This window comes from Oculina patagonica, chromosome 4, assembly GCF_052425735.1.
Source record: "Oculina patagonica isolate OP01 chromosome 4, crgOcupat, whole genome shotgun sequence".
NCBI classification, from domain to species: domain Eukaryota; kingdom Metazoa; phylum Cnidaria; class Anthozoa; order Scleractinia; family Oculinidae; genus Oculina; species Oculina patagonica.
Window position 1 is genome coordinate 23,483,760 of NC_135761.1, and position 14,036 is coordinate 23,497,795.

Below are 14,036 nucleotides of genomic sequence, written 5' to 3' on the forward strand. Positions count from 1 at the left end.
TATTATTGTTTGTTTGTTTTTTATTTTTTGGCCTGAAAAAAGAAAACACTTCATTGTGCAGAAAAAACAATTATAGCCCAAACGGTAAAAATTAATGTATTTGGCACTAATGTACAATGTTTGACTAACTTACACTGCCAAAGTCAAAATGACCAAAAGTTTAGAAAATTTGGCAGCAAATGTTTTAGGAAGGGGATTTGACAGCACTTAAAGCTGCCCGTACATGTAGGTGGGACTTTTGACCGTTTTAATGGACTTTCTTACAACATTTTATTAAAGTTAAGTGACTCTTTTGAACATCCACAAATGCCCTGGGATTGGGCATTTGAGCAGAAAATCTCAGCTGAGTTCAAATGCCCGGCCTCCCCCTCCCGTGGCTTAACATTGACAGGTGCATTAGAGACTACAACAGTAACCAGGTCTTCTGAATTATAAACTTTATTTTTTTATAATTGCAAACTACATGTAGAATGAAACATTTCACATCAAAAATATTTTACAGTTTTTATTTATAAAGTTATTAATAGCAAATGTAAGCTAAAAAGACAAAAATATTATTTTTAATATCTTAAGTTAGAATATTACTTTGTTTCTCATAGAAAACCTACAATTTAGCTTAGAAATTACAACAATGTAACTACGCTTGTAATAAAACTAGACAGTCAATATTTACACGTTAGAAAGTTATGCTGCATAATTTTGAAAATAACAAGACATCAATGTACCATACATCTTAACCTTCAAAATACAATCATTATCATGCAATATCTTATATTAAATCTAAAGGTAACAAAAATGAACAACAGTTCAAATAATTTGCATCTAATTCACAGCTACCTTGGGTGTGTATGTACACTTCTGAACAGAATTCACCGTTACCACTTTAAGGATAGCATCTTTCACTCTGAGCTTATTATATTAAAATTAACAGATTTTGGAAGGTAGGGGAGGGTAAGGAGCCTGCCTCGACCCTAACCCTAACTTCTCATCAGCAAAGTCAATGTAATCAATTGTTCAAAAATAACTAACCATAATCATTTGATTTAGCACTCAGGGTGCTAATTTACTTTTAACAGCTCAAGGGAGGGTGCTAATAATTTGGAAAGTAAGCACTTATTTACAGACATATGATGAGACAGCAACCTTGCCCCATACTCACAAAAAACTCTCGAAAGACAGTTGGTTTCATTTTTTGAAACAAATGCAAGGAAAATGTGGTGGCCTCGGCTCCCGCTAAATCTGCCCATGTTATTATCCAAGCAACTTCTGTTGAAGTTCACTAACCAATAAAAAAAAATATTTGGGAAAGTTCCTTTTCTAGAACAAAAAATATATAAATTGCTTTAAAACAAGCAAATAACTGAATAATAAAATAAATACTGTATTAGGACTTATAAACTTATACACTGTATGTTCACATTATTTTACACAAACTTCATACATGACTGTGACATCATTTTCTGGTTGATATCCAGCAAAATAAGTGAATACATCTCAGCTTTTTCACGTGAGACATGCGGCATGACATCTACAGGCTCCCTGTTATCAGATCCACTTGATGTTTGGTCGTCGTCGTCTTTTTGAACTGACTTGTTTGGAGAGAGGAGGGACTGTGGCTTGGGTTTATTTTTGGAGCCCTTCGGGCGACCTCTCTTTCGCTTAATCGGGATACCATGTTCATCTAGTTGAACTGGCTGTAACAAAATTAAGGTGTACTTATTTCAGCATACAAAAACTAATGCTTTACCCACGCGTGTATATTTTTCAAAATTGGTGGATATCCTATCTCAAAACAGGCTTTGTCGCTAACATTACCCTGAATAGGGGTGGGGATGTCAGTTTAAAATGGAGTCGAATGTGCAGTTGAATCCCGATAACTCGAAACCCTCGATAACTTGAACATCCCGCTAACTCGACCCTTTTTGATTCCTCTCCAGGTAATTTGGGAGGTGCAGTGGCCTAATGGTTAGTGCGCCGGACTCTGGATCGAGCAATCTGGGTTTATGGCCTGGCCGGGATCATTGTGTTGTGTTCTTGGGCAAGACACTTTACTCTCATGGTGCCTGTCTCCACCCAGGTGTATTAGTAGGTACCGGCGACATAATGCTGGGGGGTACCCTGTGATAGACTAGCATCCCATTCAGGGGGAGTAGAAATACTCCGAGCCGCTTAATGCTACAGAAACCCGGCTAAGCTCCCGCAAGTATGGGCCACTTGGCTAAAGGCTTCCCTTTTTTCCCTGTAATTTACTTATTAATGTTACCCTCGATAACTTGAACTCCTGATAATTCGAACCTTTTTCAATTTTCATTGAAGGTTCGAGTTATCAGGGTTCAACTGTAGTATGAAATTGTCCACATAAAAAAAGACTTATTAAAACCATAACTGTCTTAAGGAGGCTCGATGAAGTTTTTTTAGCCGAAGAGTGGTTGTTTTGAAAATTAAAATTATCTAGAAAGCCAATGTTCGATTTTTGCCAAAATACACTATAATGATCCAATATGACCAAATTTTATTTTTTTACCCGTCACTTAGTCACAAAGGTTACCATAGCAACGATTGACGTTTTCTTTTGTTCTCAAACAAGCTTGATTTTCTCGAAATCTAGATTGACTCTTGGTATTCATTTTTTGATATGTTATAGTTTGGTAGATTGACTGTTGATGAAATTTTAGAAAAATCTGTAAGAGCGTTTTCAAGTAAATCAAGAATGAATTTTTTGGTACTTTCTTATAATTTCCTACAATCGGCAGTCGATATATTTTAACAAATTAAAGCAAAAAGTCTTTCGATTTTTGATAATGGTCTTTAATTGATGGTGTAACTATTTGTATTTCCGTGAGAATAAGTGTGCTCAAATAATACGAAACAACTTTAAAGCGCCTATTTTTATATTAAAACGGTGTTTTTCCGATGGTTGCTATGGTAACCTTTGTGACAAAGTGACGGGTAAAAAAATAAAATTTGGTCATATTGGATTAATATTTATTTATTATTTAAATATTATTAACTAATTAATAACAAATTTCACACTCAAATGTAGTTTCAAGATTAACAATTATCCTATAATAAATTATTACCGGTTACCATAATAAATCATAAAATGCAATGGCTAGGTTAAGGAACATCTACTTTTAAAACAATAAGGGAATAAAATGACTTTTTGAGGGAATATTGTTTATTTGCGCCCACGTAGTGTCATTTGTGGCCCGAGCGCGAAGCGCAAGGGCCACAAATGACACTACAAGGGAGCAAATAAACAATATTCCCGAAAAAAGTCGTTTTATTATCATTATTATCAATATACAAGGCCAAATAACATCCAGATAGGTAACAAATGCATATTATGAAGTTAACATTTTCGATTCAATAACACAAGTACTTCGTCGCAAAATGAAAATTTTACACGATACTACTGAGGCCTATGTCTTATTGTGCAGTTGTAGTATAAAAGAGCTAGCTGCAGTGTCTCTGAAAATAATAATTAAGCAATGGGTTGAATCATGGATAATAATACTTTACAAACTTACATTTTCTGATTGAGCTTCGGCGTAAAATTCCTGCAACTGCTTTAGCTAAATTAGTTCGAACAGGAATACAATTCAAGTGAACGATGTTTCATTTCTCGCAAGACAACAAGAAGTTGCTCTCTTTGTCTCTTCGCCTAGTACATTTGCTTAAATCCGATTGTTTGGCCGCATTTTATCCCATTTACAACAAATAGACTTTGAGTTTTCTTTCCGAACACAATTCGCTTCGCGAGAAACTGTTCAAGGCTGCGTTAACTTCAAAGATTGCTGTACGCGTACGCACCTGAATGGTTTTCCCGCATCAGCGACGCCGATTGGTTAAAATTAATCTGATGATGAACCGAGAACCAATCAGCTGCAGGGCCGTTAATGCATTAACGGCCCGCTAGGAGTCATTTGCGCCCCGCAAAGCGCGTGTTTTCAATAGGGCGGTTTTTAATTTGGCCGCGTGTATTGATAATAATACGATTTGGTGCTGTTGATAACATTGATGCTAAATTAACAGCCTCACAACAATTTATAGTTTTGTCAAATACAGTCCGACCTCTATTAAGCGGCCACCTTAATTAAGCGGCCACCCGCCATTAATCAGCCACTTTCCAAAGTCCCGATTTATTTGTCAGTAAACCGCTGTATTTGATACCTCTATTCAACGACCACCTCTATTATACAGCCGCAGCCACCTTTTTGATGTCGCAAGTGTATTATTTATATGGTTTTTTACCTCCATTAAGCAGCCAGCAAATTATCTTTCCAAGCAAAAAGGCGAAATATCTTGAGCTAAATTTTTTCACTTTCTAACTGTTGATGCAAAAAAGCCTAAGAAACTTGGCAACAATGTTTTGCATATTTTTCTGTACATTATCAACCCGAAGAAATACACTGTACATTTCATTTTTATAACAAATTTTGGATTAATCTTCATATATGTTCTCTTTTTAAAAGCAATTTTTGCTATATAGAGTCATAAAATCATGTTTTCTGCCATTCCTTTCCAATTTATATTGTACCTCTATTAAGCGGCCAACCTCAATTAAGCGGCCCCTTTCAAAGTCCCGAGGGTGGCTGCTTTATAGAGGTCGGACTGTAAAACCCTTCCTTTATTGAATCTATATATGTTTGAGGAGTGATACCTGGCCATGACAAGTAACTTCTGTATGAGTAAACTAACTGCAAAGTCCGATTATAAGGCAGCTGCATGCACGAAGTAAAACTGACTACAATAGTTTAGTGCACTAGTTCTGAGTACCTGAGGTTGTGGATGAATAATTTCTCCTGTGATAGAATCAGTTTTAACTTTGTTTTTTGATCCTTTGGGTCGACCACGCTTTTTAGGAACAACCACACCATCTAAAGAATGAGGAAGCTACAGAGAAAAAAAAATACAAATAATTTAAAGCTTTTTAATTTCAATCGATAAATTCTGATAAATTAATGCTACATATTCTAAAATTATTACAAGCAAAATTACTTTTAATACTAAAAGTTAAAGTAACAAAGGAAGAAATCTATTATGAGAGTAGCCACATATGAACATTGCCGGGGGTGGGGGGGGGGGGGGGGGGGGGGCTTTTAAAAACCTAAATGACGGATTCCCATACCCTTTCGTATACCTAAACTTGTGAAATCCCTACCCTTTTATATACCTGAAGACTGAAAAAAAGGTACCTCTTTCGGGCAGAGCCTCCCCGTATAGGCCATTATAAGGAGTACCCCCCCCCCCCCATGGTGAATACTCTGAGTGAACACATGAAAAAATAATAATTACTTGCTTAAAATTTACAATGTACATTAGATACCCTTTAAAATGTACATACCGGTAGTTAAAAGCAGTCAAAACGGAATAGAAATCTACTTTTGAACTGAATAGTAATTAAAACAGAACCTTGAGCTTATAGCACAGAGGCCAATTGTTTAGTATACTGGACTCCTAATCAAGAGGTCTAGGTCGCAGGGGGGGTACTTGCAAAATACATGACAGGGGGGTCCAGCGGAGCTTCATATTGCAAAGCCAAAAATATACGAGCCTGAAATCTTACACCCAAAAAAATACCTGGCATCAAAATTTTCTACCCCAAAAAGTAAAAGACCTTATTAGCACCTTGCTGCTGATTTATTCAATCAAACAGACTTTAAGACCTAAAAAAATACTTGACAGATCTCTTGACCCAATAAAATACCGAGGGTGTAAATTTTCAACCCCCAAAAAAAACGGACCTCCCCGTCATGTATACTGCAAGTACCCCCCCCCCCCCCTGGAGTCTAGGTACGGGCCCTGGCTGGCGCACAGTGTTGTACATGTTCTTAAGAAAGACACTTTTATCTTTACTCTCAAAATGCAGTCTCTTTACCCAGGAGTATAAATGTGTAGCATTGAATCATGTCAATGTTTGGGATAACCCTGGGATTTACAAGCATCCCATCCAGGGGGGAGTAGAAATACTCCTACTCGCTTAACGTTATGGAAACCAGGGAGGATAAATTTGGTCTGGTGGGCTACTTAAGGCTCAAACCCAGACTTTACTATAATTATACCTTTACCTGTGAGATCTGCCTGTCCTGTAATGTTTCAATTCTGACTGCATCTTGCTGAGACAAAGGAAATGGTGTCTGCTCTTTATTGACCCAAACAAGGGTTTCAGGGAATTCATAGTCAAAATCTGGGTTTTCCTTCTTCGGACGCTCAGGGCGAAGTCTTTTATCACGTTCAGAACCATTCAAACTGTCAACCCCTACAAATAAAAAAAAGAAATCTTGGATGTATTATAGAAGAAATGTTCTGGCATGTGTTTAAAAAAATAAGGTGCACATGGGAAAAAGCCAAATTATTGTAGCACTAGTACACTCACAAAATGTCCAAGCCAAGCCCTGGGTGGCCTGCAAAACACTCCTAGTTTTTTCATGCTACATAAACCAGAGCCAAGTGCCTGTTTCTTAAGCTACTAGGTTCCAAGATGACCTTTCTTTACTTTTAAATAATTTGCCATTGTACTTGCCTAATTATCATTGTTATTTCTTAAAATGTATATTAGTAAATGTTAAAACCTTTGTTGTAAATGGACCAATACCTCCCTTTGGAGAGTAAGGTGCAATAAAGATATACTATTACTATTGGCTAGGTCAGTCAGCAGGTAAAGATCTTCTACAGATTACATATTAATTTGAAGATCGATATAAATCATATTCAGTGGGTCATTTTTAAAATAATTTACTAATAATTCAATAATTTCATTTTAAAATTTACCTTCTTATTTCAGACTGAATTTAAATTCACTCCACAAAGTTCTACACACTGTATTATGGATACCGACAGTAAAAACCCACACCGATTGATTGATTGATTGACTGACTGACTGATTGATTGATTGATTGATTGATTGATTGATTGATTGATTGATTGATTGATTGATTGATTGATTGATTGATTGATTGAGGGGTTCTGTTAAAACACGGTGACCATTTGGCCAGATTTCAGCCTTGAGGTTCTTAATCTGCAGTTTCTTACAGTCACATCGGTTAAAATCTTTTATTGAATATCAATCTGCATTTGGAAACAATTTAAAATGTACTGGTATATACCTTCTTTCTTGACTTGAGCCTGATGTAGTTTTCGGCTGATAAAAACATGACCGCAGGGGCACGACTTGCATGCTACAGGGAGCTGAATAAAAAAAGCAAATCAATCAAGCTTTAGTATCACCATCACCATCATCTGAGACAAAGGGGAAAACATGGCAGGGGGAGGGGGAGCTCAGACCTTTAATTTAGAAAGACAAAGGATGCAAAAAAAATTTTTCCATAGTTACAAAATCCATATCTCCCTTCGGAGACGCAGTGGCCTAATGGTTAGTGTGCTGGACTCCAGACTCCAGGTTAAAGGGGCATAGTGCCTCTCTCCATACAGGTTTATAAATGGGTACTGGTGAATTTTAATGCTGTAGGTAACCCTGCAGTAGACTAGCATCCTATCCAAGGGGGAGTAAAAATAATCCTAGTCACTTTGTGCAACAAAAAGCAGAAAAAATTACCAAAATACCGCAGGAAAATTGGCCAATACCACAATTCCGCAATCCCCAATGCCCCCCTCAAATTAATGCACATGAAGAGAAAGGTTCGTGAAATATTTAAGAGAATTTTCAACTATCACTTCAAGTGAGTATATGAAAGGTAATCAGAAATTTTAAGGGGCAAGCAGAATTTATGGAGGGTTGGGGGAATTCAAACAAACAAACCTCCTTTTAAGGGAGTAAGGATATTGCATGCAAAAATACAATACAAGTCTAATTGAGTAAATAATTTAATTTGACAATTTAAACCATTTTAGGGTGAGTACATGTAAGCTCAAAAATGATTTTAATGTGAAACGTATGTGGTCAAAATCTGAACTTTATCATTTGCGACTTTTTTTAATTATAAAATTAAAGCTTTAAAATAATTTAAGATTTGGGATTTTAATACTTCAATAAAGTAATATTATTCTCTATTGTACTCGATTCCAATTTCAGTATATAATTTACCCATCTCAGAGATTTTGAAATATAAAAAATTATCCCAGGAAAAGAAACACAAAATGATGTGTTTGATTTTATAAAACGCCATGAATTGTTGAAAACCAAACCAACAGAACTTAAGTTGTCGAACGCGTGGTTGAATTCTTTACTTGATCGATATCTGTCAAATAACAATTAATTATAAAATAAAACCTTAACCTCCGTATGAAAATTTCAATTCGGAAAAAGCTAAATTACTTTTTTCCTAAAGGCTAAAACTAGATTGAGTCAAACGTCTTAAAATTTTAGTTTAACAACGCGTTTTAATATCAAATGAACAAGAAATCAACAAACCGCGTTGCTTGTGAAGCTTCTACAATTTCGAATACAATTTTTACATTTTTCACTTACCGTTTGATCGCAGTTTGGGCATCGCTTAACGACCATATTAAAATTTCTCGTAAATAAAGAAGATTTAAAAAAGTGCTTACGCTAATGAGAAAAAGGAAAAGATTAAATAGGAAAACAAAATTACGAGGAACAAAACAGCTTCGTGTATCAGAATGTATTACGCGGTCGTGAGAGACTGGGAGTGAATAGTAGCTTCCCAGGCCCCTTGTCCGTGTCTTCATGATCATCTTGGCGCGTTGGCGGGAAAAAGAGCCGGGAAAAAAATCAATGCTCTGTCAAAAAGATTGAGGTTTCTCTATGGTTGCAGTGCGTTATTTCAAAAAAGACGATGTCGGGGCCTTAATGTATATTTCAACTGTTCCCTACATAACTGTTCCCTACATCTTTCATCAGAAACTCTTGCCCGTGATAAAGGCATGTTTTCAGGTGTTTCTACCGAAAGAAAATACCGGAACTGCCCACTGGTAGGCATAAATAGATTGTGCTCGGCAACTTTTGAGCAACTTTTTGCGTTTTGAGCAACTTTTTGTAGTACCAGCAACCTAGGGCAACTTCTGCCTTCCTTAGCAACTTTTGAGCAACAAGTTGATATAAAACCGATCCAAACCATAAAAGGTCGTTTTATTTCGAAGGATTTTATTAAAACTTTGGTTATAGTAAACATTATGATGCCCATCCAAGTAAACTTGCAAGGTTGACTAGTTAGAAACTTTAACTAGAAAATACGTATCTAGTATTGAAGTTATGTTGAGTTTAAAGAGTATATTGATTACAACAAAGTATTAATATTTCTTATACAACAATGGCTTTTTGGCCTCTTTTAATAATTGTAAGAATATTTCATGAAAATGTTTAAATGGCAACTAACAAACAAACACGTTTTGAGTATTTATCTAAAACAAAACGACTCTAGAGCAAGCAACTTTTCTACATTTTGGTGGCAACTTTTTGATATTTGAGCAACTTTAGAGCAACTTTTGGGTATATTGTCAAGCAACTTTTCCTGAATTTACTAGCACAATCTATTCATGCCTACCCACTGGAGGTCCCGGTTGGAGGTGCTGGCCGCTGGGTTATTTACCGAAACTCGGATAAAGGAGGAAAATGACTAACTCTTCAGTTTCCGAACATTCAGATTTCTTTTGTCACTCTATAAGTGAAGGGGCTAAAAAGAGTTTAAAACTTTTGAGTGTATTTGTTGTTCGTGGGACCCGTCTCATTTATTGAATATAAACAGATTATGATGATGTTTTAATTCCCGTCCCATTTAATGATGATGTTTTGAGTTCTTCCCTAAAGCCACGGACTAAATATTTTTCAGCAGACAGGCTAAAATGAGGCTTTGATCATGATACAGTTAGTTGGCCGAAATTTAAGACAGATGAAGGTTAGAAATTTGGTATCTCGACGAGACCTGATGATCCTGAAGATCACTTTTCGAGCACATCCGAACGATATCAATCGAGAAGAAAGCTTTCTAGAATCCGGCGTAAAACAAATCTGCCTTGCAGCTGAAGGAACAGTACAGAGCCTTCCTCAGTGGACGAAAATTAAGGTAACTAACTAACTGAGAAACTTAATCATTGAGGGATACAACATCTTGAAACTTGAATATAAAGCGATCCCAGACCTGAGTAAGACGGCTGGTTCACAATGTTACGACACGAAAGACAAGGATGAACTGAACGAAAATAACACTTTTAGACGTAGGATTTCTAAAGCAGTACATAATGGAAGGGCATTATAAAAGTCATTGTTCATCTTAAAAAAAACTAAGACATAACAATCTAGAGCCCAAACAGGACTGTAACACAGTTGTTACTTAGTTGAAAGTAATACCGAACAGTAGGTTCCGAAACTTACAACCCGCGAGGTAGTGGCGATAAAATTTTGTTGATACTAACGGGGGAGGGGTACTTCCTATATTGGACTATACAGGGGGCTCCGCCCGAAACGGCTGTAGGTATATAAAAGGGTAGGGATTTCACGTGTTGTAGGATGTACAGTAAAGCTGTACAGTTGCAGGATGTTTTAAAAGTGCGTTTTTCTTTTCTTTACGGACAGAAGTGAAACTTACCCTAAACCAAAACAAGATGAATTTGCTGATCATTTTGTTCGTCTCGTGTACGATTCCACACTTTGTGTTTTCTACCAAACCGTCGGTAAGTTTTTGCCTTCAACTATGACATCCAGGGATACTTATGACGACGTTATTTGCCCCAGAAAACGAACGACATTGTTTTTGTTTCAATTACCTTAAATGCCAGAGGCCTTTCGTGCGTAGAAGTTTCCGGTTTCAATAAAGCATTGCACTTTGCAGTCCGGTAGTGGCCCTGCGAGAGACGGAAGTAAAAAGAGGGCGGGGGATTGATAGAAAATAGTGATGACAGATTTTTTTTTAATTTTTAACAATTCTGAAATAGCAACAAACATTCTCGTACCTCGAGTCTTCGTGCCTTACTGCGCAAGTTTAACAAACGAGTGACTCTTGAATCTGGTTGGCTATAAAAACAATAAAAATGGCGGAAGAAAAACAACAAAAAGTTCACTTCGTGGGTAATGCAATCTCGTTCCCAGAGCCTCCGTTTCTTTTAGTCACGTGGTCGGCTACTCGCAACGACACAAATTAAACGAGTAAGTTAGGCATGCGCAATTCAACCGGAAGTCCGATATTTTCGGACTTCAAATCGGAACTTTTCAGGGTCGCTCGTTTCCTTACCGCTGGTCAAAGGGAATTAAGACCCTGGGTACGAGGATGAAACTTGATGAAACACAGGTAGAAAAGGAAAGCAATCTGCAAACCAAAACGAACCAAAATAGAGATCTGTGTAGAGATTTATAGCGGCACATAGATAGTTGCGCAGTTAATGGAGCAAGTCAGCCAAGCAAATCTCTTTTATTATCTTTAGGACATGGACCCGATTTCTCCACCGTCCTGGGAATGTTCGAAGTGTTGTGGTGTACCAGGTGTTCCTGGGGTACCTGGGGTACACGGAAGAGATGGGGCCAAGGGAGACCAAGGACCGAAAGGCCCTGAAGGACCCAAAGGAGAACAGGGCGCTCAGGCCCCTCAGAAAAACTGGAAACAATGTGCGTGGAAGAATATTAATGAGAATAAAGACAACGGTCCGATAAAGGTAAAAGGAGCTTACCATGTTAAAGGGAAGCAACCGCAAGAAAAAGCTAATCGCTTCGCGGAGCCAGTCACCATCTGATCGGTGATCATTCCAAAACAGATCTCAGTATCTCAGTGAATTATTCCTTCTTCAATTCTAAATAAAATAAGTGTTAAGGATTAACATTAGCATGTTGTGAGCTAACAAACATAGGCTGTAAGTTGATATGCAAACACCTTGAATTGTTGCGTTTCACTTTTTGGTTGTTAGGAGTGTGTGTTTAACAAGTATTCCCATGAAACAGCTCTGAAGGTGGAGTACAATGGTGATTACAGAATAGCTCACTGCCTTGCATGGATTGCTGTAAGCGCTGGTTCTTCACCTTCAATGGTGTCGAATGCAATGGTCCTCTCGCCATTGATGGCCTTGTTCACATTCATGTAAACCACGGCAAAACCGACTTCAACATGCACAAAACAACACAGATTACAGGTTACTGCCAGGGAATAACGACCGGAGCCGTCAAAGTGGGAATAAATGTCGGCGACTGCGTGGGAAAAAAAATCTGGATCTGATGCTTATACCGGGTGGAACTCGGTGACCCGTATCATGATCGAGGAGGTCCCTCCACCCCAGAAGTAGGTCGAGAGCAACACAGAAAGGAAGATGGAAGAAGACTTTTTTTGCTCCTCAATGCTCAAAACAGCAAGCTAGTTTAGAGCTTTACGTAAATTAGATGCGGTTTATTAGTGTAATAAACATCGATATTTGTGTTTTAGGGATTGCTAGGCTTTATTTGATAAGGCATTAACAGATTGTTGTGATTGTTCGTGAAAATAATATCTCCATATGTAACCGACTTATTTACAAAAATGAGCTCTGCAAGCTTTTAAAATTTTTAATGAATTGAGTCTGAATTGACCTAGCAGCACATCCACAACTTACTAACATATTGCTAACCGAGGTGGCCTCCACTATAAGCCTGGTGATTTCTCGGAGGTCTCCTCGCCTTACCATAGTTATTACTGTAATATTTCAATCTGAAAGTGCCTAATAAATAATGAGGAGGAGGAGGAGGAGGAGGAGGGAGATGATTGTGATCAAGATCAAGATTACACTTATGGTGATGACATTGACAACAGTATTTGTGAAAGCGGGAAAATAAAAAGGAGCTAAATTAATATGTAGAATTGTTCTTTTCGAGCAGTTTTCACTTGTGTCGAAAATAATTCGTATTTCCTTGGTTTTGCATTGCTATGCTTAATGAGTGGTTAGAAAAACCTTGCATATTACCTTCTCGACCAATCAGAAGTAAAACCAAAACCAATCGTGACTCGCTCACGCAAGTTTTCCCGCGCTTCGCGCCAGATACATGTATTTGCTTAGAGTTTTGATTGGTTTACTTAGTTGTTTGCGTCTCTTTGTGATTTCTATAGTAATTACTTTGGTTTTACGACAACTGATTCAAAGCCACTCTATGAGGTTAAATCAAACTGCTTTTTTTGTAACAAGAGTGGTTAGTTCTCTCCTAAGGCCGCGGAATAAATATTTCTTTAGCAGTCAGGCCTCACTGTTTTTTCGGGCTAAAATGTGGCTTTGATTATGCTCATGCCATGTCATGCCATGCCACAGTTAGTTTACCCAAATTTAAAACAGATGAAGGTTAAAGATCATTAGATATTCCGTTTCTCGTCCTGATAGAGCCGAAAATCGCTTTTGGAGCACGTATGTGAAAAATCGAGAACGAAACTTCAAGGATCGTAAAACAATTCTGCCTTGCAGCTGAAGAGACAGAAGTACAGAGCTTTCCTCAGTGAACGAAAATTTAGGTAACTAACTAACTGAGAACTTAATGAGTCACTGACATCAGTACATTGAATTAATTGATTTTAAAACGATCCAAATTTGCTTGAGTGAAACGACTGGCTCACAGTGTTGCGAATGACGAAAAACTAATCGAGAAACACACTTTTAAACCTGGGGTTTCTAAGAATTTCGTCAGTACATAGTTAGATGGCAATATTACAGTCATCGTCCAACTTAACAATCTAAGACATGGCAATCTAGAAATTTAGCGGATAACTCAGAGCCCAAGAGCCCATTCCTGAGAATTCCAGAGCCCGAATAAGACTTCAAAACAGTTGCTCTTTATAGTTGGCAGTAATACCGAACAATTCCAGCTTAATCAACGAACAGCCAGAAAGTGGCGATGAGGTTTCATTGTTAGTAAATTTTGACATTGGCGACCTCCGTTAATTGAGTACGTCAAACTTACAGGGACTATGTCACGGATTTAAACAGATTTTTGAAGAGCCAAAAATTATTTTTGTGTCGTAAAACTTATAATTAATAATAATAATAATAATAATAATAATAATAATAATAATAATAATAATAATAATAATGGTCCATTTTTATTAACAATTACTATTTTAGAGCACTAAAAGCGCGTTTGGCTGCGGATGGCTCGGGTGGAAATGGATTGCAAT

The 14,036-nt window shown here is 37.3% G+C and overlaps 2 protein-coding genes and 1 pseudogene across 3 annotated transcripts in view; 2 read left to right on the forward strand and 1 right to left on the reverse strand.

The window, feature by feature from the left end:
* Nucleotides 1-415: 415 nt before the first annotated feature.
* Nucleotides 416-8,578, reverse strand: LOC144649879 (uncharacterized). The gene is made up of 5 exons (XM_078509470.1): nt 8,432-8,578; nt 7,110-7,191; nt 6,072-6,262; nt 4,780-4,896; nt 416-1,694 (listed from the first exon to the last, which is right to left on the reverse strand). The coding sequence occupies exons 1-5, from the start codon at nt 8,465-8,467 to the stop codon at nt 1,425-1,427; spliced, it is 696 nt and encodes a 231-aa protein (XP_078365596.1). The 5' UTR covers nt 8,468-8,578; the 3' UTR covers nt 416-1,424.
* Nucleotides 8,579-9,956: 1,378 nt separating this feature from the next.
* Nucleotides 9,957-12,208, forward strand: LOC144652702 (collagen triple helix repeat-containing protein 1-like; annotated as a pseudogene). Its single transcript, XR_013570611.1, has 4 exons — nt 9,957-9,986; nt 10,496-10,593; nt 11,341-11,568; nt 11,818-12,208. The product of XR_013570611.1 is annotated as a collagen triple helix repeat-containing protein 1-like (transcript).
* Nucleotides 12,209-13,264: 1,056 nt separating this feature from the next.
* LOC144651918 (collagen triple helix repeat-containing protein 1-like) overlaps nt 13,265-14,036 on the forward strand; it is a 5,166-nt gene continuing 4,394 nt past the window's right edge. Inside the window, exon 1 of the mRNA XM_078511990.1 lies at nt 13,265-13,376. The gene's annotated coding sequence lies outside the window, so the exon portion shown is untranslated. The remainder of the gene's footprint in view (nt 13,377-14,036) is intronic.

Coding starts and splice junctions, on each gene's coding strand:
- LOC144649879 (XM_078509470.1), bottom strand. CDS start 8,467: ATGGTCGTTAAGCGATGCCCAAACTGCGATCAAACG. Junction 6,263..7,109: donor GGCTCAAGTCAAGAAAGAAG/GTATATACCAGT, acceptor TTTTATTTGTAG/GGGTTGACAGTTTGAATGGT. Junction 4,897..6,071: donor AGGACAGGCAGATCTCACAG/GTAAAGGTATAA, acceptor TTTTCTCTGTAG/CTTCCTCATTCTTTAGATGG.